The 27,648-nt window shown below is 42.2% G+C and overlaps 1 protein-coding gene across 3 annotated transcripts in view; it reads left to right on the forward strand.

Moving 5' to 3' along the window:
* FBXL18 (F-box and leucine rich repeat protein 18) overlaps positions 1-27,648 on the forward strand; it is a 209,034-nt gene that overhangs the window by 156,635 nt on the left and 24,751 nt on the right. For 2 of the 3 annotated variants that reach the window (XM_056536629.1, XM_056536628.1), the window contains one exon: positions 13,775-13,993. In XM_056536629.1, the coding sequence (XP_056392604.1) occupies positions 13,775-13,993 (219 nt within the window). Of the gene's footprint in view, positions 1-13,774; positions 13,994-27,648 lie in introns of those variants that run through there. The other variant, XM_056536630.1, reaches the window with a different exon arrangement.

Here is a 27,648-nt window from a genome sequence, read left to right on the forward strand (position 1 = left end):
ACAATCTAAAATCGGACCCTGACATTATTCAACCCCAAGTCTCATTGATTGATCGCTTTTTATCGAATCTAAACCTCCCCTATATAAACTCAGATGACTCTGAGGCTCTCAATAGCCCCATCACTGAGACTGAGCTGAACTCGGTCATATCCTCTCTAAAGTTGAATAAATCCCCAGGACCTGACGGGTTCACAGGGGAATACTATAAGAAATATCAAAGTACTCTTGGTAAATATCTCCTCCCTTTATTCAATTCTATTTTTCAGTCTGGTTATATCCCACCCGAAATGCTACAAGCGACAATTATCACGATTCCCAAGCCAGGTAAAACCCCTGATAGACCAGAGAATTTTCGGCCGATTTCACTTCTCAACATTGATTTAAAAATATATTCAAAAATCCTTGCGAACAGAATTAATAATATTCTCCCTTCCCTGATCAAAAATGACCAGGTGGGTTTTGTCCAACAAAGACAAACAGTAGACGGAACTAGACGGTTCATTAATTTAATTCACCATGTAGAATCCTGTCGAATACCTTCATTACTACTGACTTTAGATGCCGAGAAGGCCTTTGACAGAATTCATTGGGGTTACCTGGGGCGCACACTGTCAAAATTTGGGTTCTCCGACAAAATTAGGACCGCGATCATGGCGCTATACAGTTTCCCTTCAGCTTCTGTTTTTACCTCAGGTTTCATGTCTAATAATTTTGATATCACTAATGGGACCAGACAGGGTTGCCCCCTTTCTCCCCTTATTTTTGCCCTGGCGATGGAACCCCTAGCGGAAAGTATTAGACTTAACCCGACAATAGCTGGCATAAAAATTGGTGATAGAGAACACCGTATTGGCCTGTTCGCGGATGACATTCTGATAATTTGTAGAGACCCTGAGGTTTCCATCCCAAGAATTATAGAAGAACTAGACAATTTTGGTAAGCTTTCTTATTATAAAATTAACCCCTCCAAATCCCATATTTTGAATATGGGCTTAACCAACAAAGTTGTTTCCAGACTGAAAGGCCTGTATCCTTTTTCCTGGGCGGAGAATTGTATTCCTTATCTAGGTATTAAATTAACCTTTCCTACTAAAAAATTATATGACCTTAATTATATTCCACTTTATACAGATCTAAAGAGAATTACTTCCCAGATGCCCAATTTGAAGGTGTCCTGGCTGGGTAAGGTTTCGGCCATCAAAATGATGGTTTTGCCTAAAATTCTCTATACCTTCAGAAATGTGCCGATTGCTTTGCCCTACCGATACATTCAATCTCTGCAGGCACTACTTATGAAATACATTTGGAAAGGGAGGAAGTCCAGAATTAAAACATCTTACCTGTACCCATCCCTTAAAAATGGAGGAATTAGCTGTCCATCTATAGCGTCTTATTATAAAGCGGTTATTATGGACCAATTAAAGTCTCTGTGGCTTCTAGACACATCAAAGTTGTGGGTGGAGATTGAACATTTTGTATTGAATCGTACCCCTATAGCCCACACATTAATTGCTACACATTTATTTCATTCTAAACCCTTCTCTGAGCATCCCATGATTGCTGCCATTCATTCTGTTTGGTCTGCCTATGTCATACCACGTCGTCTTTATCATACCGCACACCTGGAAGCCCCAATAGGAGTATTAGAAGCCCTTATACCCCACCTCACGTTAGAAGCATGGATACATAAGGGAATACACAAAATAGGAGATGTATGGGATGGAGAGAAATGTGTATCCTTTGACGATTTGCACCACTCATTCGATATTTCTCACAAAGATTTCTATAAATTTCTCCAAGTCAGACACGCCATGGAGACTGTACGGGTACCTCTCTCCACTGTTAACTCAGAATTACATAACTGGTTTTCTCAAGAGGGTTACCATAGAGGAGGCATATCTTGGTGTTATAATTTCTTAGTCAATAAACATGGTGTAATAGAAGATATGAACAAAATTAGATGGGAACAAGATTTAAATGTGTCATTCTCGGATGACCAATGGAGTAGAGCCCACTCAGTTGTACCCAAACTTTCTAGGTGCGTGGCCCATTTGGAGACATCCAAAAAACTGTTATATAGATGGTATTTAGTCCCTGACAGACTAGCCAGAGTTACTTCTTCTTCGGAGAAGTGTTGGAGGTGCAAGGAGAGAGGTACCTTCTATCACGTATGGTGGCAATGTCCCAAAATAAGTGTGATGTGGAAACATATAGGTAGATTAATGTCTAGCATTTGCGGCTTCCCTGTCATACTGAATCCAGCTCTAGCTCTACTTAATGTGGATATAGACCAATATTCTTCTTTCCATAAGTCTATAATTATTCATGTACTAATTGTCACTAGATTTCTCATAGTTAAGTATTGGACTTCACCCCATATTCCATCCATTAAAGAGATCGTTTCTAAAGTTAATCTTAATGGTTGGCACGAATATAAGGTGGCTTCGGCTTGTGACAGGGAGGCTGAATTTCTTACTAGATGGGATGTTTGGTTACAGGGCCCACATAATACGATACAGATATAACGGATAATTGAGGTACTCTGTGAGATCCTGGTATACTTGGGCTTGTACTTATACAGTAAACTAAGACCCGGAAAAAAAAAGGAAAGGAAAAGAAAAAAAAAAAAGAAAAAAATAAGACAAAAGTATTTTATGGATATTTTACCTATTTGATGGATGGAACTTGTGTAATGTGTTAGTTATCTTATGTTGTTATTTATTTACACTTTCAGAGAGGTGTCTCACCTCCTTATATGTTCTAAGTGTATTGTGTTCTACTTTTTGTATATGAAAATCTTTTCAATAAAAAGTATTGTTATAAAAAAAAAAATCATAACTCTTTCAATTTTGCACCTAAAAATCCATATGATGGCTTATTTTTTGCGCCACCAATTCTACTTTGTAATGACATCAGTCATTTTGCCGAAAAATCTACGGCGAAACGGAAAAAAAAATCATTGTGCGGCAAAATTAGAAAAAAAACGCTGTTTTGTAACTTTTGGGGGCTTCCGTTTCTACGTAGTACATTTTTCGGTAAAAATGACACCGTATCTTTATTCTGTAGGTCCATACGATTAAAATGATACCCTACTTATATAGGTTTGATTTTGTCGGACTTCTGGAAAAAATCATAACTACATGCAGGAAAATTAATACGTTTAAAATTGTCATCTTCTGACCCCTATAACTTTTTTAATTTTCTGTGTATGGGGCGGTATGAGGGCTCATTTTTTGCGCCGTGATCTGAAGTTTTTAACGGTACCATTTTTGCATTGATAGGACTTATTGACCAAAAATGCACTATTTTGGACTTTGGAATTTTTTTGCGCGCACGCCATTGACCGAGCGGTATAATTAATGATATATTTTCATAATTCGGACATTTCCGCACGCGGTGATACCATATATGTTTATTTTTATTTTTATTTACACTGTGTTTTTTTTTTAATTGGAAAAGGGGGGTGATTCAAACTTTTAATAGGGGAGGAGTTAAATGATCTTTATTCACTTTATTTTTTTTCACTTTTTTTGCAGTGTTATAGGTCCCATAGGGACCTATAACACTGCACACACTGATCTTCATTATTGATCACTGGTTTCTCATAGGAAACCAGTGATCGACGATTCTGCCGCATGACTGCTCATGCCTGGATCTCAGGCACTGAGCAGTCATTCGGCGATTGGACAGCGAGGAGGCAGGTAGGGGCCCTCCCGCTGTCCTGTAAGCTGTTCGGGATGCCGCTGCGAAATTTCGCCGCAGCTATCCCGAACAGCCCGACTGAGCTAGCCGGCAACTTTCGCTTTCGCTTTTAGCCGCGCGGCTCAGCTCTGAGCGCGCGGCTAAAGGGTTAATAGCGCGCGACACCGCGATCGGCGCTGCACGCTATTAGAGGCGGGTCCTGGCTTCACTATGACGCCGGGCCCGCCGTGATATTACGCGGGGTTACTGTGTAACCCCGCATTATATCTGGAGAGCAGGACCAAGGTCGTACCGGTACGTCCTTGGTCCTTAAGGGGTTAATAGTTCCCAAAGGGGACTATTTATAGCAATTATTTGATTGCTAATACTGTTCAGTCCTATGCATAGGGCATAGCACTGATCCTTGTTATCAGTGATCTTCTGCTCTGGTCTGCTCGATCTAGTCTGCCAGACCAGAGCAGAAGACCCCTGGAGACAGATGGAGGCACGTGAGGCAACCTCCGTCCGACATTATGGATGATCGGATCCCCATCCCCACAGATGTCGTGATCTGTATTGATCTCGGCATCTGAGGGGTTAATGGCGGACAGCCGCACAATCTCAGATGTCCGCCATTACCGGCGCGTCCCTGGCTGCTGATTGCAGCCGGGACCTGCCATGCATGACACTAGTCCGGTGTTCGCAGTCATGGTGGAGCATAAATGTGCGTCATGGTGCATTAAGTACCATGGCACCATGACTTACATTTACGTCCATTGTCGTTAAGAGGTTAAGGTCAAACCAATTAACCTACATCCTTTTGATGTTCTATTACCTATTTGACCTTAATTGGCTGTGGTCTCATTATTCAATTAACCTTAGTTTGCTCCAATTAGAGCAGCTACTGTATATTTCAAAACTTTCTTCCATTCATATGGCCCCAGTGACTCCCTGACTGTTCCCACTGCAACCACTGTGATTGCAAGTGGTGACAACTGGAATTCAAGAATTGCAACTCCCATCACCCCCTACATAAAAAAAAAAGATTTTTCACATATATAAAAAGGCAATCCCACATCCATGGTTACATATTCCCTTCTACAGCTTACAGCAACGAAAGAGTCCTTTCCATCCTACTGAAGTTATAGCTCCCATCCATGTCTTCCTGCATATGCAGAGACATTGGAATTACAAGAAGAGTTTTACAGTAATTTGTCATTTAAAACCACCACACCACATCTAAATGCCTGAAAAAATAAAACAAATAGGGCTAAAAAAGTTAAGTGAAATTAAAAATTATTCTGATTTAGAATGAAAACTAGAAAAAAATTATGAAATGCACTCCTCATTCATTTTTAATATTGAGCGCTGAATTTTCTGGTCCCTGCCTGCTCCCAAAAATTTAAAGACAAAAAAAGAAAAAAAAACTTTGTTAATTTTTTTAACAGGGATCAATTTATGTGGGCGGGCAGGGACCTAAAAATGTTGCCAACAATAATTAAATTAAAATGTAGAAAGGGGCCATTTAAATGTAAAAATTATATATATTTTATAATAAATTCAATTTTTTTTATTAGTAATGTATTTTAACTCCTTAAGAACTTAGGACGTATGAGTACGTCCTAAGTCCGGTCCCTGTCTATAACGCGGGGTCCCGGCGGGACCCCGCGTCATAGCGGGATGGTCCCGGCACCTATTCACAGCCGGGACCCGCGGCTAATATAAAATTATAACTAATAGCTTATAACTCTTCCGATGCGGCGCTCAAAGCTGAGCACCGTATCGAAAGTGTAACTAAATGCTTTCCGGCTGCTCAGTCAGGCTGATCGGGGTCATCGCGATAAAATCGCGATGCCCCGATCAGCTACCCGGAGAGAAGAAGGTCCACAAAAAAGTGAATAAAAAGTGATCAAAAAGTCTGATCAGAACAAAAATTGTACCGCTAAAAACTTCAGATCACGACGCAAAAAATGAGCCCTCATAGCACCCTGAACACAGAAAAAAAAAAAGTTATAGGGCAAAAAAAGTACAATTTTAAACGTATAACTTTTCCTGCATGTATTTATGATTTTTTTCTGAAGTAATACAAAATCAAACCTATACAAGTAGGGTATCATTTTTTCTTCAAGTTTGTCGCACAATGAATTTTTTTCTGTTTCACCGTGGATTTTTCGGTAAAATGACTAATGTCACTGTAAAGTAGAATTGGTGGCGCAAGAAATAAGCCATAATACAGATTTTTTGGTACAAAATTGAAAGGGTTATGATTTTTTAAAGGCAAGGAGGAAAAAAAGAAAATTCCAAAAGTTGAAATCGCTCAGTCCTTAAGGGGTTAATATTGTGTTTAATAAAGTGTGTATATGCGTGTTTCACTTTTTTTCTCTTTTAAAATTTTTTAGGTAGTAATACTACTCCCAGCATGGAACATATTGTTCCATGATGGGAGCTGTAGTACCTGTACTAATAGACACTCCTGACACCCGATGCGATCTATTGCAGAGATGCAGAGCGGCTTTCTTCTGCGCTCGCATCTCTGCTCTCTTCTTGGAGCCAGCCAGTGATGTGTATTAAATTCACATCACTTATTCATATTTCCCGCAGAGAGCTGTGATTGGCCAGATGGTTCCAGCCAATCACAGCTCTCTGCGGGAAATATGAATAATAGATTTATATACGGCATATACTTATTCTGTAGTGGGACCAGAAAAGAGTGGGAGGCCGCCCGCATCTATACATTATAAAGGATGATCTTTCCTTAACTGCAGGTACTACTGCTCCCAACATGGAGCACACTCTGCTCCATGCTAGGAGCTGTAGTACCTGCATTAATAGACAGATCGCAACAGGGGTCAGAAGTGGCACCCGCTCTGCGATCTGTCTATTAATGCAGGTACTACAGCTCCCAGCATGGAGCAGAGTGTGCTCCACATTGGGAGCAGTAGTACCTGCAGTACAGGACAGATAACAGCGGGTGTCACTCCTGACACCCGATGTGATTGTCCTATCAATTGCAGAGATACAAGAAAGCCGCCCGCATTTATACATTATACAGGACGATCGCAGCGGGTGTCAGGAGTGACACCCTGGGCAATCTGTCTATTAGCACATGTACTACTACTCCCATCATGGAACAGTCTACTCCATGCTGGAAGTAGTAGTACTACCTAAAAAATGGAGGGAAAAAAGTGAAACACACACACATTATTAAAATACATTACTAATAAAATGCCCTTTATTCTTTTGTTGTCACAGGTATATGAATTGACAAAGAGCAAAGATTTTTCTTAGTTTCATTTTGGCTATTAGCGGTATTCTTAGTAAAGAAAGAGCAAATAAATTTGATTAAAAAAACTGTTTATCATCTATGTTTAATCAAGGAGAGATGATATCCCTTGGCTTTAAATTTTTTGTCTAGAATTTTACTTTGCACTTTGTTTCTTAGAATCCTCAGTGCAGTTGTGCCGGATGCACTTGTATTGCCCAAAGGGAATGTTGTGAATCTATTTCTCGTAATGGCAACTCGAGTAGTCCAAATAATTATTGCCGTCAACTGGCTTAACCACAGGTTTTTTCATTTTGGAACTTTCATTTTTTTCTTCCTCACCTTCTAATAGTCATAACACTTTCAATTTTCCATCTACAGACCCATATGAGGGCTTGTTTTTGCGCCACCAATTTTACTTTGTAATGACATCAATAATTTTACCACAACATCTACGGCAAAACCAGAAAAAATATATTTGTGGGGCTAAATAAAAAAATAAATAAATGCCATTTTGTAACTTTTGAGAGCTTCCGATTCTACACAGAGCACTTTTTGGTAAAAATTACACCTTATCTTTATTCTGTAGGTCCATACTATTAAAATGATACCCAACTTTGATTTTATTTTGTTATACTTCTGTTAAAAAGTTATAACTTTATGCATGAAAATTTGTAGGTTTAACCCCTTAACGACTTGGGACGTAAATGTACGTCCTGATGCCTTGGTACTTAATGCACCAGGACATACATTTACGTCCTATACATGACGCGAGCACCAGAACGGTACTCTCATCATGCGCTGTAGGTCCCGACTGCTATCAGCAGCCAGGGACCCGGCGGTAATGGCGGACACCTGCGATCACGCTGATGTCCACCATTATCTCCTCAGATGCTGTGATCAATACAGATCACGGCATCTGCGGCAGTCGGCACTTAAAATCATCCAGCTTGGCGGCCGGAGGTCCCCTCACCTGCCTCCGGCCATCTCCAGGGGTCTTCTGCTCTGGTCTGAGATCGAGCAGACCAGAGCAGAACCTATGCATACCACTGAACAGTATTGGCAATCAAATAACATATGGGGACATAAAATGAGTTAAAAAAAAAGGCAAAAAAATTTTGAAAAATCCCCTCCCCCAATAAAAAATTTAAATCGTCCCTTTTCCCCATTTTACCCCCAAAAAGCGTCAAAAAGAAAATGATGAAACATATATGGTATGGCCACATGCATAAAAGTCCGAACTATCAAAATATAATGTTAAAGATCCCTCACGGTGAACAGTGTAAATGTAAAAAAAAAAAAAATAAATCAAAAATTGCTGCTTTTTTGTCACATTCTTTTCCAAAAATCAAAAAATCTATAAAAAATTATTTCAAAGTTTCATATACGCAAATGTGGTATTGATAAAAAGTATAGATCACGGCACAAAAAAATAGCCCTCAAAAAGCCACTTAGATGGAAAAATGAGAAAGTTATAGGTCGTCAAAATAGAGGGATTTTAAACATACTAATTTGGTTAAAAGTTTGAGATGTTTTTTAAACAGTACAATAATAGTAAAGTGTGTAGTCATGGGTATCATTTTAACCCCTTAACGACGCAGGACGTATATTTACGTCCTCTGCCGGCTCGCGCGATATGTTGCGGTGTCCCCGCGTCATATCGGGTCGGTCCCGGTGGCTATCAACGGCTGGGACCCGCGGCTAATTATTAACCCTTCAGACGCGGCAATCAAAGCTGACCGCCGCATCTGAAGTGAAAGTGAAAGTATCCCGGCTGCTCAGTCGGGCTGTTCGGGACCGCCGCGGTGAAATCGCGGCGTCCCGAACAGCTTACAGGACACCGGGAGGGCCCTTACCTGCCTCCTCGGTGTCCGATCGACGAATGACTGCTCCGTGCCTGAAATCCAGGCAGGAGCAGTCAAGCGCCGATAACACTGATCACAGGCTTGTTAATACACGCCAGTGATCAGCATGAGAGATCAGTGTGTGCAGTGTTATAGGTCCCTATGGACACTGCAAAATAAAAGTAAAAAAAAAGTGTTAATAAAGGTCATTTAACCCCTTCCTTAATAAAAGTTTGAATCACCCCCCTTTTCCCATAAAAAAAATTAAAGTGTAAATAAAAAAAAATAAACATATGTGGTATCGCCGCGTGCGTAAATTTCCGAACTATAAAAATATATAATTAATTAAACCGCAGGGTCAATGGCATACGCGCAAAAAAATTCCAAATTCCAAAAAAGCTTATTTTTGGTCACTTTTTATACCATTAAAAAATTAATAAAAAATGATCAAAAAGTCAGATCAAAACAAAAATTGTACCGATAAAAGCTTCAGATCACGGCGCAAAAAATTTGTCCTCATACCGCCCTGTACGTGGAAAAATAAAAAAGTTATAGGGGTCAGAAGATGGCATTTTTAAACGTATACATTTTCCTGCATGTAGTTATGATTTTTTCCATAAGTACGACAAAATCAAACCTATATAAGTAGGGTATCATTTTAACCGTATGGACCTACAGAATAATAAGGTGTCATTTTTACCGAAATATGCACTGCGGAGAAACGGAAGCCCCCAAAAGTTACAAAATGGCGTTTTTTCTTCGATTTTGTCGCACAATGATTTTTTTTTTTCGTTTCGCCGTGAATTTTTGGGTAAAATTACTAATGTCACTGCAAAGTAGAATTGGTGACGCAAAAAATAAGCAATAATATGGATTTTTAGGTGGAAAATTGAAAGGGTTATGATTTTTTAAATGTAAGGAGGAAAAACGAAAGTGCAAAAACTGAAAAACCCTGAGTGCTTAAGGGGTTAATTGTATTGACCCATGTCAATATGTCATTTTTACCATAAAGTGTACAGCGTGAAAACCAGGGCTGAGGAGTCGGAGTCGGACGAAATTTTGAGTACCTGGAGTTGGAGTCGGCAAACAATGCACCGACTCCGACTCCTACTAAATTTAATAAAATTAAGAATAAAAAAAAGCAAGTTTAAATGTCCCAATTCACAAAAAGTTATAATTAATGACTTCTCTACTTTAAGAATAAAGACCAATGCATGCAGTGCCTCACGTAACCGCAAAACGAACACGTTAAGTGACCGTTAAGAAGCATGCTTTTCATGTGCTTTACTATATGGCACACAACGCACAATTAGGAGCGGCAATACTTATACTTTCCATAGTGTTGTGTTCTGCTGTTACAGGGAACCCATGGGTAACCTAGCCTCTCACTGATAAGGGATTAAGTAAATATGTTTTTGCAGGACTAGAGACACTTGTATAAGTGAAGGGAATGGAGGGTCAATAGTTCAAGACTGAAGCTGTAAACCATTGGAAAAACTGCTGCCATTCAGCTAAGGCTATTAAAACTTGTAAACTCTATTGTTAGCTTAAAAGGGTACTCTGCACCTAGACATCTTATCCCCTATCCAAAGGATAGGGGAAAAGATGTAAGATCGCCAGGGTCCCGCTGCTGGGGACCCCCGGGATTGCCGCTGCGGCACAGCGCTATCATTACTGCACAGAGCGAGTTCGCTCTGTGCGTAATGAGGGGGCGATACAGGGGTGGAGCATCATTACGCCATGGCTCTGCCCCTCGTGATGTCACGGCCAGCCCCCTCAATACATGTCTATGGGAGGGGGCGTGGCAGTCGTCATGCCCCCTGCCATAGACTTGCTTTAAGGGGGTGGGCCGTGATGTCACGAGGGGTGGAGCTATGACGTTACGCTGCTCCGTCCCCTGTATCGCTCTGTATCCGTCCCTCGAACTCGCTCTGTGTAGCAATGAAAGCGCTGTGCCGCAGCGGCGATCCCGGGGGTCCCCAGCAGCGGGACTCCGGCGATCTGACATCTTATCCCCTATCCTTTGGATAGGGGATAAGATGTCTAGGGGCGGAGTACCCCTTTAAACTTTAAACATGACTATGGGATTCTACTAGGGAAATCATGTTTTATAATAAATGCCCCTTCCTTGATCCTCCCACTGCCCTATCTTCAGCAGCAGATCAGCACACAAACTGTTCAATACAGTAGACTGTTGGCTTCCCAGCCAGTAGTCCTGTGGTAATGACAGGTATGTTACCTTTCTTTCCTTCAAGGAATGTATAAAACACATTCTCATATTAATACAGAGGAATCGGGGAGTCGGAGTTGGAAGTACAGAAAACGTCGGAGTCGGAACATTTATCTACCGACTCCACAGCCCTGGTGAAAACAAAACCTTCCAAAATTTGGAAAATTGTTTGTTTGTTTTTTATTTCCCCACACAAATAATATTTTTTTGGTTGCACCATACATTTTAGGATAAAATGAGCGATGGCATTACAAATGACAACTGGTCATGCACAAAACAAGCCCTCATATGGGTCTGTGGATGAAAATATAAAAGCGTTATGATTTTTAGAAGGCGAGGAGGAAAAAACAAAAATGCAAAAATAAAATTGGCTGTGTCCTCAAGGCCAAAATGGGCTATGTCCTTAAGGAGTTAAAAATGCCCTCTATAACTTTTTTATATTTCCGTATTTGGGGATGTGTGAGGGCTCATTTTTTGCACCATGGTCTGTAGTTTTTATCGGTACAATTTTTGTTTTCATGGGACTTTTTGATCAGTTATTATACATTTTTTTAGGGTATGCAAAGTGACCAAAATACGCAATTTTGGACTTTGGTGTTTTTTTATGTATACGCCATTGACCGTGCGGTTTAATCAACATTATATTTTTATAGTTCGGACATTTATGCATGCAGCGATACCACATGTTTTTTTTTATTATGGAGATATGGAGATTTGGGAAAAGGGGTCTGATTTAAACTTTTAATATGGAAGGGGTTAATGGGTGTTTTTTTAAACTTTTATTAGATCCTTCATAGATCAATGTAGTTCCATAGAACTACATTGATCTGTGTGCTCTGCGCTTGATTGATAAAGCCTGGTCAAGTTGGGACCAGCGAGGAAGCAGAGGTAAGCCCTCTGGCTACCTCCACAGTGGATTCGCCCCCCCCCCCCCCCCCCCCCAATCCCCTATCCCGGCGATCCACCCATTTGGACTACCAGGGACTGGTTAATGGTCTCTTTAGATGCATGGTGAGCTTTGACAGTGGCGATCTAAAGGGTTAATAGCCCACGATATATACTGTTAATGGCACAAGGCTGTGTATACATGTCATTGGTCGTTACCAGTTAAAGTAGGTTTTGTTTCCAATCTTTTTGTCTGTGCTGTAACATTCAGATATTCGGCACTGTTAGTGTAATGGTTGGATGTAAAATCAATATTTTGATTCAATTTTGATTCAGTTCAATGAAAAAGTGTCTAGGTCGTCCTTAGTTCAATACCAGATGATTAATATGTCATCAATGTAGTGTTTGTGCAATTTACAGTGGTGGAAAAGTTGGTGCATTTTAACACCGGCCTGCATCTACCGACAACCAGGAATACTTTATGCTGCTTTACTTTGGTGTGATTAAGCCTAAAAAAAATCAGCAATCTGTAACAGTTACCATTGGTTACAGCATGTCGCCATAACTGATCCTTAAAACCACTTTATCAAACTACTTGAATACATTCCTAGCAGTGTTAGACAGGGCTTTAGAGCTGTTAGGCAGTGTTAGAAATGTGTGTGGGGCTTATTTAATTGCAGGTTATGTTGAACTGGCAATTTTGAAAAAAAGTTGAACTTTTCAAAAGTTTGCTCATCTCTAGTCATAAAATATAGATAGAAAAATGTAAAATAAGAAAAAGCATATAAACATATTTCTAAAGAATGTTTGGTGAACATAAAAACCTGATTTAGGCAACAGGTCTTTTTCTGATGACACATTGCCTTTAAGAAAAAATGACCGTAGTAGCAACAAGATAAATGTCTCCTGAGTGGCTGCACCAAAATTTTCTCAGTAAGGCTGCATTCACACCATGTTTTTGCAATACAGTTCCCGTATCAGGTTTTTGAGGAAAAACGGATTCCTCAAAACCTGACTAAACTGTATCAAAACGTGTGTACAATTTTTAACCCGTATACAGTTAAAAACCATATACGGTTTGAAAAATTACATCTGGTTGCATCTGTTTTTTAAGAAAAAAACGTATAAGTTTTTAACTTTTCACTCCATTTTGAATAAAGTTTTACTTGTTTGATTGAAATTCCAAGAAAAAAAAACTGGCCAAACTCAAAAACCGTATGGTGAAAACCGGATGGAACTGTATGCACATACAGTTCTGTACGGTTCCCATTGACTCCCATGTTTAAAAAAAACGTATACGGTTTAATACAGTCTTTCAACCGGACCTAAAACCGTGGTAGACCACGGTTTTGGGTACAGGAAAAAAACCTGACAAAACCGTACAGGATGCAAAACGGACACAACCTGATGCATCTTTTGGCATACGGTTTTCAAAGGAGAGTCAATGCATACGTTTTCAAATACGGTTCCATGCGGTTTTCACATAGAAAAAGTATACAGGAACTGTATTGCAAAAACTTGGTGTGAATGCACCCTAAAAAGTGTTAGAAACAGTGGGGGAGATTTATCAAAACCTGTGCTGAGAAAAAGTTGACCAGTTGCCCATAGCAACCAATCAGATTGCTTCTTTTGTTTTTCAGAGGCCTTGTTAAAAAAGAAAGAAGCAATCTATTTTATTGCTATGGGAAACTGATACATTTTTCCTTTCCACTGGTTTTGATAAATTTCCCTAAGTGTCACCCGCACTAGGGCAGTGGACCCTGCAGTCAATTTCCCTTTAATCGTTTAGTGTAGTATATTAATGTGTCATCACGCTTGCTGTTTTGTCATAAAAAAAAATTGTATATAAACATGTTTTTTTCTCTCTCTTAGACTGGAACAACCATATTTCCCAGCAAATGATAAGTTCTTTCTGGCTCTTAGTCGCTGCTCATCCTTGCAACGTCTATGTATTATATCGCGAAATGGAAATTTCCAAGCTGATGCTGTGATTTCATTTATTGACAAATGTCAAGAGCTAGTCATGTGTCATCTGTTCACCGGAGAAACACTTGCGGCTTGTAAAAGCCTTCAGAATGATATAATAAAAAGGTATGTATATAGTAATAATAAAAAATGAAATCCTAATCTTTTTTATCCTTAATTTTGCTTCATCACATAACAAAAATTACCATCTCATAATGGGAAATATAAATCACATACCGTATATACTCAAATATAAGCCCGAGTTTTTCAGCACGATTTATCGTGCTGAAAACGCCCCCCTCGACTTATACTCGAGTGAACTCTCCGCCTGTCAATCCCTTCAATCACTGGTCTTCAACTTGCGGACCTCCAGATGTTGCAAAACTTCAACTCCCAGCATGCCCAGAGTTTTGAAACACCTGGAAGGTCGCAGGTTGAAGACCACTGCTGGGCCTTTGTCATCATCCAGACCCCCCCCCCCCTTTAGTTTTCTACTCACTTCCCCTCGGTGGGAAGGAAGGGTGAGCTGGTCTGGGCCATCTATGCTGCAGGGACCGTCCGGTGGGGAGGGTTAGTCATTCTGGGCTGTCCATCTTCACCGGGAGGCCCTCTTCTCCGCTCCGGGCCCGGCCCCGGACTAGTGACGCACGTTGCCTTGACGACGATGCACAGGGACATCCCTGTACGTCGTCGTCAAGGCAACGTCACTAGTCCGGGGCCCGGCCCGGAGCGGAGAAGAGGGCCTCCTGGTAAAGATGGGCAGCCCGGAACGACTAATCCTCCCCACCGGTCGGTCCCTGCAGCATAGATGGCCCGGACCAGCTCACCCTTCCTTCCCACCGAGGGGAGGTGAGTAGAAAACTAAAGGGGGGGGGGGTCTGGATGATGGCGAAGGCCCGGCAGTGGTCTTCAACCTGCAGACCTCCAGATGTTTCAAAACTACAACTCCCAGCATGCCCGGACAGCCGATAACTGTCCGGGCATGCTGGGAGTTGTAGTTTTGCAACATCTGGAGGTCCGCAAGTTGAAGACCAGTGATTGAAGGGATTGACAGACGGTGATGATGAAGGGGGGGATGATTACAGGGTGATGATGACGGGGGTCTGGATGATGACGGGGGTCTGGATGATGACAGGGTGATGATGACGGGGGTGATAATGACAGGGGTCTGAATGATGACAGGGGGGGATGATGTATTTCCCACCCTAGGCTTATAGTCGAGTCAATAACTTTTCCTGTTTTTTGGGGGGTGAAATTAGGGGCCTCGGCTTATATTCGGGTCGGCTTATACTCGAGTATATACGGTAATATGATATCCAACATTTAGTTTTTTTACTTACACCTACCCCCCCTGCAGAGGGCTAAAGATTAACAAGAAACTCATCCTCACATATCTCAACAGAAAACTTCAATAGAGGCTGGTGGATTCCAGCAAAGCCTCAATATTACAGACCCTCTGAGCAATCCAGTTCCTAGCAATCAATAATGTAGCATAAAAAAATGTTGTTAATATTTTTGCATCATCACCCAAAATAGCGATTTGAGAGCAGACCTCTGAGGGGAATTTATCAACAGACTTTTTTGGTGTAGAAAAGTTCCAGAAATGTCTCTGTTGGGCAAAATTGGTGCAACTTTTTTTCTAAAGTGATTTTTGACTAAAAAGTAGCTGATTTATGAAGTGCAACTTTTCTTTAAAAATAAAAAAATAAAAAAAAAGAAATCACAGATTTATCGCAATGCCCTCAATTATTTCAAACATACACCAGCCCAGACCTGGCTTACAAAACCTTCTATAGACAGCATTTTAAAAAATTTGCAGAGAAGGAATGATACAAAGTGGTGTTCTGAAGTGAAAGTTAAAAAGAAAAAAAAAGTGTACTAGCACCATATTTATCACACGCCCTGCACCATTTAATAAATTATGTGCATGTTCACTCCAACTACACCATCAAAACCTGTGTATCCCGTCAGTACATCTACACTGACTTTGATAAATGCCCCTATTTTTTTTTCTAGCCATTTTCTTAACTTGTTGGGGACGGAGGGCGTATGGATACGCCCTCGCATCTTATCATTTAAGGACGGAGGGGGTAGCTGTACGCCCTCCGCATTTCCGATCACCGTTGCTCGCCGGGCGGTGATTGGACTGGGATGACTGCTGATATCTATCCTGAGACCCCCCATCTCGGCGATCACCGCAAATCGCCGGTCAATTCGGACCATTGATTTGCGGCGATTCCGGGCCAATGGGGTCACTGGTGGCCTCATTGCCCAGAAAATAACAGTGATCGGAGCTGTCACAGACAGAGCTTCGACCATGCTAAAGGATAGGAGCGAGGTGACGACCAATGGCAATTGGGGGCGGGAGGGTTAAAGTTCATTTCCCTCGCTCTGCCCATCGAAGTTCGGGCAGAGCAGGGGAGAAACAAGGGGGGCGGAGACTGGACTTACCGGCGCGGCGGCTGGAGAGACGGCGGAGACATCAGGAGTGCGGCCGGAAAATGCGGCAGAGGAGGCTGCAGTGAAGATCGCCAGTAAGTGATCTTCACTGTGGCCTTCCATAAGTTGCAAAACTACAACTCCCAGCATGCCCAGACAGCCTTTGGCTATCTGGGCATTCTGGGAGATGTAGTTTTGCAACATCTGAAGTGGCACAGTTTAGAGACCGCTATACGGTGGTCTCTAAACTGTAGCCCCCCAGATGTTGCAATACTGCAATTCCCAGCATGCCCAGACAGTCAGGGATGCTGGGCAGTGTAGTTCTGCAATATCTGGTAGGGATCGACCGATATCGTTTTTTTAGGGCCGATACTGACACTCTGTGGAGATTAGGGCCAATAGCCGATAATTTCCTTCCTTCCTTTTTATGTAAGTATTTTACCTGCAATAAAGCATGAAAAAATGAAGTCCTGGTGAGTGCTGTTTTTTCCTCTGTCTTCTATCAACTGTATAGCCGATAATTTATACCGATATTCCGGTATAAGTTAACGGCTATTTATCCCCCCTGGCGACACCGCTGCAGATCATTGATCTAAAGCGGGCGCTTTAAATCAATGAACTGCAGCAGCTTTTGCGGTGCCAGAGACCGGCGCCACCACCCGCTACTCTCCCCCTGCCTGTCCTGGGGTCCTGAGTCCTACCACCGCCACAACCCCCCCCCCCCCCCCACACCGCACCGCCCCGGCCAGAGACCGCCGCTGCCCCATTCCCCATTGCCCCGGTTTTATAATTACCTGTTCCCGGGGTCCACGCTTCTTCTGGCTCCTGCGGCGTCTTCCTGAGCTGTCACTGTGCGCACTGACGGTGACGTCGTATTGAGGACATCACTTGTCATTGTGCTGCGCAGCGCACAGCGTAACACAGGACGCGCAGGAGCCAGAAATAGCGCAGACACCGGGCCCCGGGAACTGGTAATTATAAAACCGGGAATGGGGGAGGCAATGGGGCAGGGGCAGAGGCGGTCTCTGGCCGGTGCGGTGGTGGGGGGTGCGGTGCGGTGCTGTGGGGGCGGGGCATTATCAGATTATCGGCAAGTTAATTGCCGATACCGATAACATCCAAAATTGGGAATATCGGACAAACCGATAATCAGTCGATCCCTAATATCTGGCCCTTCATATGTTGTAGAACTACAACTCCCAGCATGCCTGGACAGTCTGGGCATGCTTGGAGTTGTAGTTGTGCAACATCTGGAGGGCTACAGTTTGGAGACCACTATTTAGCGGTCTCCAAACTGTTCTTCCCCGTTTGTTGCATAACTAAAACTCCTAGAATGCCCAGAATTTCCAGGCATGCTGGGAGATGTAGTTCTGCAACATCTGAAGGGCCAGATATTGCAGAACTACACCGCTCAGCATCCCTGACTGTCTGGGCATGCTAGGAATTGTAGTTTTGCAACAGCTGTAGGCACACTGGTTGGGAAACACTGAGCTAGAGTCTGTTTCCTAACTCAGTGATTCCAACCCGTGTGCCTCCAGCTGTTGCAAAACTACAACTCCCAGAATGCACTGACAGATCATACATGCTGGGAGTTGTAGTTTTGCAACAGCTGGAGGCACAAGGGTTGGAATCACTGAGCTAGAGTCTGTTTACTAACTCATTGGTTCCCCACCAGTGTGCCTACCGCTGTTGAAAAACTACAACTCCCAGCATGTACTGTCTGTCAGTGCATTCTGGGAGTTGTAGTTTTGAAACAGTTGAAGGTTTGGGGTACATTCACACGGGAAGGTTTAAAGTGAGTTTCCTTCTACAAGTATGAGCTGCGGCGTAAAATTTGCCGCAGCTCAAACTTCCAGCGGAAAATTCACTGTGAACCCACTCCTTTGTGAATGTACCCTAAAAACACTACACTACACTGACACAAAATAAAAAGTAAAACACTGCTACATATACCCCTACACAGTTACCTCCCCCCAATAAAAATTAAAAACCTCTCATACGGCAGTGTTTCTAAAACAGAGCCTCCAGCTGTTGCAAAACAACAACTCCCAGTATTGCCAGACAGCCATTGACTGTTCTGGCTGGCTGGGAGTTTTGCAACAGCTGGAGGCACCCTGTTTGGCAAACACTGCCGTAGGGTTTTTGGTGGAGACCAGCCCCATCCTTGTATCCGGGTCTGCCCCTATTGCAAAGTCCTAATTTAGGCCTCAAAGGCGCATGGCGCTCTCTCACTTCAGAGCCCTGTCATATTTCAAGACAACAGTTTAGGGCCACATATGGGGTATTTCCGTACTCAGGAGAAATTGTGTTCCAAATTTTGGGGGGGATTTTTCTCCTTTTACTCCTTATGAAAAGGTAAAGTTGGGTAAAGTAAAGTTTAAAAAAAAAATGTTACACTAACATGCTGGTGTTGTCCCATACTTTTTATAAAAAGTAAAAGGAGAAAAAGACCCCCAAAATTTGTAACGGAAATACACTATTTGTGGACGCAAAGTGCTCTGCGGGCACACAACAAGGCTCAGGAGTGAGAGAGCGCCATGTACATTTGAGGTCTAAATTGGTGATTTGCACAGGGGTGGCTGCTGGTTACAGCGGTTCTGACATAAACAACAACAACAAAAATACACACATGACCCCATTTTGGAAACTACACCCCTCACGGTATGTAACAAAGGGTATAGTGAGCCTTAACACCCCACAGGTGTTTGACGAATTTTCGTTAAAGTTAGACGTGAAAATAAAAAATTTGCTTTTTTTCCCCCCTGAAATGCTGGTGTTACCCCAAATTTATAATTTTCACAAGGGGTAATAGGAAAAAAGCCTCCCAAAATGTGTAACCCCATTTCTTCTGAGAATGGAAATACCCCATATGTGGATGTAAAGTGCTCTGCTGGTGAACTACAAGGCTCAGAAGAGAATGAGTGCCATTGGGCTTTTGCAGAGAGAATTAGGCTGGAATTTAAGGCCATGTGCGTTTACAAAGCCCCCATGCTGCCAGAACAGTGGAACCCCAACATGTGACCCCATTTTGGAAACTACACTCTTCATGTAATGTAATAAGGGGTGCAGGGAGCATTTTACACCCCCCAGGTGTTTGACAGATTTTTGGAACAGTGGTCCGTGAAAATGAAAAATGCCACTGTTCTGGCACCATGGGGGCTTGCTTTGTACACGCACATGGCCCCTGACTTCAATTCAAACCAAATTCTCTCTTCAAAAGCCCAATGGCGCTCCTTCTCTTCTGAGCATTGTAGTTCACCGCAGAGCACTTTACACCACATATGAGGTATTTCCATACTCAGAAGAAATGGGGTTACACATTTATGGGGGCTTTTTCTCCTATTACCCCTTGTGAAAATGAAAAATTGGGGGTAACACCAGCATTTTATTGAAAAAAAATATTTTTTTATTTTTACGTTCCATTTTAACAAATGTTCGTCAATCACCTGTGGGGTGTTAAGGCTCACTTTACCCCTTGTTACCTTCCTTGAGGGGTGTAGTTTCCCAAATAGTATGCCATGTGTTTTTTTTTTTTTTTGTTTTTTTTACTGTTCTGGCATCATGGGGGCTTCCTAAATGCAACATGCCCCTCAAAAACCATTTCAGTAAAATTCACTCTCCAAAAGCCAAATGTCGCTCTGTGCACCCACAGAGCAATTTACATCCACATATGAAGTATTTCCTTACTCGAGAGAAATGGGGTTACACATTTTGGGGGCATTTTCTCCTATTACTCCTTTGATAAAAATCAAATTTTTCATTTTCACGTCCGACTTTAACGAAAGTTCGTCAATCACCTGTGGGGTATAATGACTCAATTTACCCCTTGTTACGTTCCTTGAGGGGTGTCGTTTTCAAAATAGTATGCCATGTGTGTTTTTTTATTTTATTTACTGACATCATGGGGGCTTCCTAAATGCGACATGCCCCCCAAAAACCATTTCAGCAAAATATGCTCTTCAAAATCCCATTGTCGCTCCTTCCTTTCTGAGCCCTCTAGAACACTTTACATCCACATATCAGGTATTTCCTTACTCGAGAGAAAATTAATTACAAGTTTTGAGGGGCCTTTTTACCTTTTACCTCTTGTAAAAATAAAAACAATGGGGCTACAATAACATGATAGTGTAAAAAATGGAGATTTAGATTTTTCTGCTCCATTTTGCTGCTATTCCTGTGAAACACCTAAAGGGTTAACAAACTTTTTGAATGTCATTTTGAATACTTTGAGGGGTGCAGTTTTCATAATGGGGTCCATCATAAGGGATTTGCAACACAAAGACCCTCAAATTCACTTCTAAACTTAACTGGTCCCTAAAAAATTCAGATTTAGAAATTTTCGTGAAAATTTTGAAAATTGCTGCTATAATTTGAAGCCCTCTGATGTCTTCAAAAAGTAAAAACATGTCAACTTTATGATGCAAACATAAAGTTAACATATTGAATATGTGAATCAATATGTAATTTATTTGACATGTCCCTTTTCCTTACAAGCTTCAAAGTTAGAAAAATGCTAAATTTTGTAAATTTCTCCTGACATTTTGGAATTTTCAAGAAATGATGCAAGTATTGATGAAAACTTACCACTAACATAAAGTAGAATATGTTACGAAAAAACAATCTCATAATCAAATTTATAAGTAAAAGCATCTCAGAGTTATTAAAGGGGTACTCCGGCACTAAGACATCTTATCCCCTATCCAAAGGATAGGGGATAAGATGCCTGATCACGGGGATCCCGCCGCTGGAGACCCCCGCGATCTTGCATGCAGCACCCTGGTTACGATTTGCTCCGGGTCTGATTATTGGGCGATCACGGGGGCCGAAGCATTGTGACGTCAGCTGTCAGCTTGCATTGAGGGGGCAGAGCATGACGGGACCCCCGTGATCAAGCATCTTATCCCCTATTCTTTGCTTGAGGAAACCTGAGATAACAACTGTCGGGTTTGTTGCCAGATGTTGGAGAAGTCACGGACCAGCTCATCAACAGCAGGCACACTGGAGGAAACTGGGAGAGGAAGAGGAGAACAAAGATGGAGTCCGTAGACAACAAAGAAGGGAGATGACCTTGTGGACTTGGAATCCTTATGATTTTATGAGAATTCAGCCCAGGGGAGAAGGTTGAACCAATCATCTTGGAGAGCTGAAACAAAATGATGAAGATAAGTCTCAAGAATTTGATTAACCTACTCCACTTGACCGTTGGACTGAGGGTGGTAGGCCGAGGAGAAGTCCAGATTGATGTCCAGACGGGTACAAAGGGCTCGCCAGAGCTAAGAGACAAACTACACTCCATGATCCAAAACGATATGCTGAGGAAGACCATGAAGACAAAAGATATGCAGCAAGAAGTACTTCGCCAGCTGTGGGGCAGAAGGAAGACCAGGTAGGGGAATGAAATGAGCCATCTTGGAAAACCGATCTACAATGACCCAAATGACAGTGTTATTACGAGATGGTGGCAGATCGGTGATAAAATCCATAGAGTGTCCAGAATGGGTAAAGGCCAGCAGGTCTCTGCCAATGAGTTTTGTCACGGGCACGAGTATCACAGGAATGGACAAAATCAGAAACATCATGTTCAAGATGGGGCCACCAGTAGTGCCGAGAGATTAGAAGTAGAGTCTTATGTATTCCAGGATGACCTGCAGTCAAGCAAGAATGACTCTCAATCTGGTGGGCACAATGGATTTTCCAGGAGGAGCTTGCTGAATTTCTGCAGGAGCGGCAGAAATCAATCGATCAGGAGGAATAATATGCCAGGTGTGGAGTCCAAACCAATGACGTCAGAGGACCTGGAGAGGGCATCTGCCCTGATGTTCTTGTCTGCTGGGCGGAAGTAAATGAAGAAGTTGACCCTAGAAAAGAACAAAGATCAACTTGTATGGTAAGGGTTCAAACGCTGAGCAGACTAAAGGTATAGAAGATTCTTATGGTCGGAGTAGATGCTGACCGGATGAGAAGATCCTTCCAATAAATGTTGCCATTCCTCCAAAGCAAGTTTGATAGCGAGGAGTTCATGCTCTCTGATGGAGTAATTCCTCTCAGCAGGAGAAAAGGTCTTGGAGAAGAACCCACAAGTTAAAGTCTTGCCCTTGGCGTTTTTCTGAGAAAGAACGGCATCGGTTCAAATAGATGAGGCATCAACCTCCAAAGCAAAGGGCCTCTCTGGATCAGGTCTTGTAAGCATGGGAGCAGAGGCAAACGCAGACTTTAAACGTGAGAAGGCCAATTCGGCCTCATGAGGCCAAGACTTATGATTAGAAGTCTTTTTTGTGAGAGACACAATTGGAGCAACCAAGGAAGAAAAATGTGGGATAAATTGAAGATAATAGTTAGCGAATCCCAGAAAGCGTTGAATAGCACGCAGGCCAGAAGGACGAGGCCAATTCAATACCACTTTATCTGGACAATTTATCTGGATCCATCTGCAGGCCTTGATGAGAGACAATGTATCCAAGAAACGGAAGACTAGATTTCTCGGTTAGGCATTTCTCCAGTTTGGCATAGAGATGATTCTTCCGTAGACGCTGAAGAACCAGACGAACATGAGTTTGATGCTCCTCTATGTTGGTAGAGAAGATCAGAATTTCATCTAGGTATACAACAACACAGGTGTAGAGATCAGGGAAGATATCTTTGACAAACTCTTGAAAAATGTCTGGAGCATTGCAGAGACCAAAAGGCATTACGAGATACTCAAAATGTTCATCACGAGTATTGAAGGCTGTTTTCATCTCCCTTGCGGATACGAATGAGGTTATATGCTCTTCGTAAGTCCAACTTGGAGAAGACCTTGGCACCACGTAGACGGTCAAAAAGTTCTGAGATAAGAGGTAGTGGGTAACAATTCTTGACCGTGATTTTGTTTAGTCCCCTGTAGTCAATGCATGGACGGAGTGAGCCATCCTTCTTCCCTACAAAGAAGAAACCGGCTCTGGCAGGAGAAGAGGACTTATGGATAAATCCCTTTTGGAGATTCTCCTGGGTATACTCAACCATGGCTTTGGTCTCAGGAACCGATAAAGGGTAAATCCTTCCACGAGGAGGAGTGGAGCCAGGCAGAAGATCTATAGGGCAGTCGTAAGGACGATGTGGAGGCAGAGACTCAGCCTGCTTCTTGCAGAATAAGTCAGAAAAATCTTTGTAAGGTGATGGCAGGCCAGGTAAAGGAGGAAGACGAGAAACAACTTTAGACTGAACTGGTTGGAGACAACAATTTTGACAGAATTGTCCCCAGCGAATAATTTCTCCAGTTCTCCAATCCAGATGTGGAGAATGACGTCGTAGCCAGGGAAGGCCAAGAAGCAGCTCAGAAGTACAATGTGGCAGTACATTGAATTCAATCTTTTCTTTATGCAACACTCCCACTTGCATGATGAGAGATTCGGTACGGAAGTGCACCATACAGTCCAGATTTTGTCCATTAACTGAGGAGATGAATAAAGGCTTGGCAAGCTCAGAGTCCTGTCTACAAATGCCTGCAGTTTAGGTAATAAAATCTATGAACTTGGGTCAATAATGGCATCTGAGAATGTAGATTTAGTGGCTGTTACTGAGACATGGTTTAATGAAAGGAATGACTGGGACATATCCATACCAGGGTACTCTTTATACAGAAGAGACAGAGAAGGCAAGAAAGAAGGAGGAGTGGCCCTATACGGGAAAGATAGCATAAAATCTAACCTAATACAAGTTAGTGAGGCCAACATAGAGTCAGTTTGGGTTACGTTGCAGTTTGGTAATCATGCAGTAACTCGTGTAGGTGTGATAAGACCACCTGGCCAAGTTAAAGAAGTAGATGATCTACTAGTTGAAGAAATATTGAAAATAACAATGAAAGGAAAAGTTATCATTATGGGAGACTTCAATCTTCCGGATATAAACTGGAAAACCAAAATAGCTAGTTCTGCCACAGATAATCTAAATTCCCTACTGGGATTATCTCTACAACAAGTGGTTGAGGAGCCAACCCGGAGAGAGGCCATTTTGGATTTGGTATTCACAAATGAGGATTTGGTATATGATGTTATTGTTGCCGAAAGCTTGGGATCTAGTGATCACCAATCAGTGTGGTTTAATATAAGTACAGTGAAGGAGCCACACCACACAAAAACAAAAGTTTTAGATTTTAGAAAAACCGACTTTTCAAAAATGAGATTAGTCATAAATGAGTCCCTATCATACTGGAACAAATTACATGGAGTTCAGGAGAAATGGGATTACTTAAGACACATTACTGAAGGCAACAGAAAATTGCATTAGATTTGGCAGTAAAAGCAGAAAAAAGGAAGAGACCACTGTGGTACTCAGCAGAAGTGGCCAAAATCATAAAAAACTAAAAACTAGCATTTAGTAATTATAAAACAACCCAGAGCAATGAAGATAGGGAAATCTACAAGACTAGGCAGAAAGAGGCCAAGCAAGTTATAAGAACTTGTAAAGCACAGGCAGAAGAAAAACTAGCTCAGTCTGTGAAAAAAGGGGATAAGACATTCTTCAGATATATAAATGAAAAAAGGAAATCAAAACAAGGAATAACAAAATTAAAAACAAAGGAAGGAAGGTATGTTGAAGAGAATAAGGGGCTAGCCGACTGCCTTAATGAATACTTCTGTTCAGTTTTTACAGAAGAAAAAGGACCTCCATTAGAGAGGAAAATTAAGGAATCGTTTGATGCATGTGTCTTTACAGAGGAAGAGGTTCTACGTTTGCTGTCTAAAGTGAAGACAAATAAATCACAGAGGCCTGATGGGATAAACCCAAAATTATTAAAAGAACTTAGTGGTGAGCTAGCAAAACTGTTAACAGATTTATTTAATCAATCACTGGTAACAGGAGTTGTCCCGGAAGATTGGAAATTAGCGAATGTCTTGCCCATTCACAAGAAAGGTAGTAGGGAGGAATCAAGCAACTATAGGCCAGTAAGTCTGACATCAATAGTGGGGAAATGAATGGAAACCCTACTAAAGGATAGGATTGTGGAACATCTAAAATCGCATGGAATGCAAGATGAAAAACAATATGGGTTTACTTCAGGGAGATCATGTCAAACAAATCTTATTGATTGTTTTGACTGGGTGACTAAAATAATAGATGGCTGAGGGGCAGTAGACATCGCATATCTAAATTTTAGTAAGGCTTTTGACACTGTCCCACATAGAAGACTTATCAATAAACTGCAGTCATTGAGCTTGGACTCCCATATTGTTGAGTGGATTAGGCAGTGGCTGAGTGACAGACAACAGAGGGTTGTAGTCAGTGGAGAATATTCAGAGCAAGGTCTTGTCACCAGTGGGGTACCTCAGGGATCTGTACTGGGACCAATATTGTTTAATATCTTCATTAGTGATATCGCAAAAGGTCTCGATGGTAAGGTATGTCTTTTTGCTGATGACACAAAGATATGTAACAGGGTTGATGTTCCTGGAGGGATACACCAAATGGAAAAGAATTTAGGAAAACTAGAAGAATGGTCAGAACTCTGGCAACTGAAATTTTATGTGGATAAGTGCAAGATAATGCACCTGGGGCGTAAAAACCCTCAGGCAGAATATAGAATATTTGACACAGCCCTGACCTCAGTATCTGAGGAAAGGGATTTAGGAGTAATTATTTCAGAAGACTTAAAGGTAGGAAGACAATGTAATAGAGCAGCAGGAAACGCTAGCAGAATGCTTGGATGTATAGGGAGAGGCATAAGCAGTAGAAAGAGAGAAGTGCTCATGCCGCTGTACAGAACACTGGTGAGACCTCACTTGGAGTATTGTGCGCAGTACTGGAGGCCGTATATCCAAAAGGATATAGATACTCTAGAGAGAGTTCAAAGAAGAGCTACTAAACTAGTACATGGATTGCAGGACAAAACTTACCAGGAAAGGTTAAAGGACCTTAACATGTATAGCTTGGAAAAACAAGATACAGAGGGGATATGATAGAGACGTTTAAATACATAAAGGGAATCAACACTGTAAAGGAGGAGAGCATATTTAAAAGAAGAAAAACTACCACAAGAGGACATAGTTTTAAATTAGAGGGGCAAAGGTTTAAAAGTAATATCAGGAAGTATTACTTTACTGAGAGAGTAGTGGATGCATGGAATAGCCTTCCTGCAGAAGTGGTCGCTGCAAATACATTGGAGTTTAAACATGCATGGGATAAGCATAAGGCTATCCTTCATATAAGATAGGGCCAGGGACTATTGATAGGATTCAGATTATTGGGCAGACTAGATGGGCCAAATGGTTCTTATCTGCCGACATATTCTATGTTTCTAAGATGATGTTTGTGGACCAAAGAAGCATCAATAAAGTCACCTGCAGATCCAGAGTACAAAAATGCAGTAACGCTGAAGGAAGACTTGGTAGAAGCGAAGACATGTACAGAAATGGTTAAGGGAGGAGAGGTAGTATTCACACCTAGGAACGCCTCTCCCACATACCATAGGTGCAAGCGTTTCCCGGACGCTGTGGATGAAGTGTACAGTCCTTGAGGAAGTGCTCCGGGCTAGCACAATGCAGGCACAAATTTTCACTGCGACGTTGAGATCTCTCTAGTGGCGTCAAGCGAGATCGATCCACTTGCATATCTCTTCAACAGGAGATGGACTTTGGAACAACCTCTCCAAGCATAGTTCTTCCTGCCTTTTGGCAGAACACACATTAATACGTGTAGCAAGATGGATTAATTCACACAAGGAAGATGGAGGATCTCGGGCAGGGAGGGTGTCTTTAATTCTGCTAGACAATCCTTTTTTGAAAGTGGCACACAAGGACTCATCGTTCCATGCCAACTCAGAAGCCAGAGTGCGGAATTGAACCGCGTAGTCACCAACAGAGGATTTCCCCTGGCTGAGATTCAGTAGAGCCTTCTCAGCAGAAGCATGTGAAATTCGGCTAGAAACGCTGTCAAGTTGGAGGTAACCAGGTCCCCACGATCCCAAATAGGAGTAGCCCAGGCCAAGGTTTTTCCAGATAGTGGACTGACCGCAAAGGCCACCTTAGTTTGTTCCATAGGAAATTGGTCCGACATGAGCTCCAGATGCATGGAGAACTGTGTAATGAAGCCTCTACATAGCTTAGGACCACTGTCATACTTGGAGGGTAGAGGTAAACGTAGCTTGGAGCCAGAAGACACAGCTGGAACAGGAGGAGATGCTGGGCCAGGTTGCTGCTGCTGCTGTTGTTGTTGCTGCATAGCTAGTGGTTGTTGTATCATTGCAGACAATTGAGTGAGCTACTGCGCCTATCGGGCCAACTGCTTCGACTGTCACACTACAATTGAGGGAAGATCTGCAACTTCAGGCAGGGGTACCTCAGCGGGATCCATGGCCGGATCTTACT

Source organism: Hyla sarda, chromosome 8, assembly GCF_029499605.1.
Source record: "Hyla sarda isolate aHylSar1 chromosome 8, aHylSar1.hap1, whole genome shotgun sequence".
Taxonomy (NCBI): domain Eukaryota; kingdom Metazoa; phylum Chordata; class Amphibia; order Anura; family Hylidae; genus Hyla; species Hyla sarda.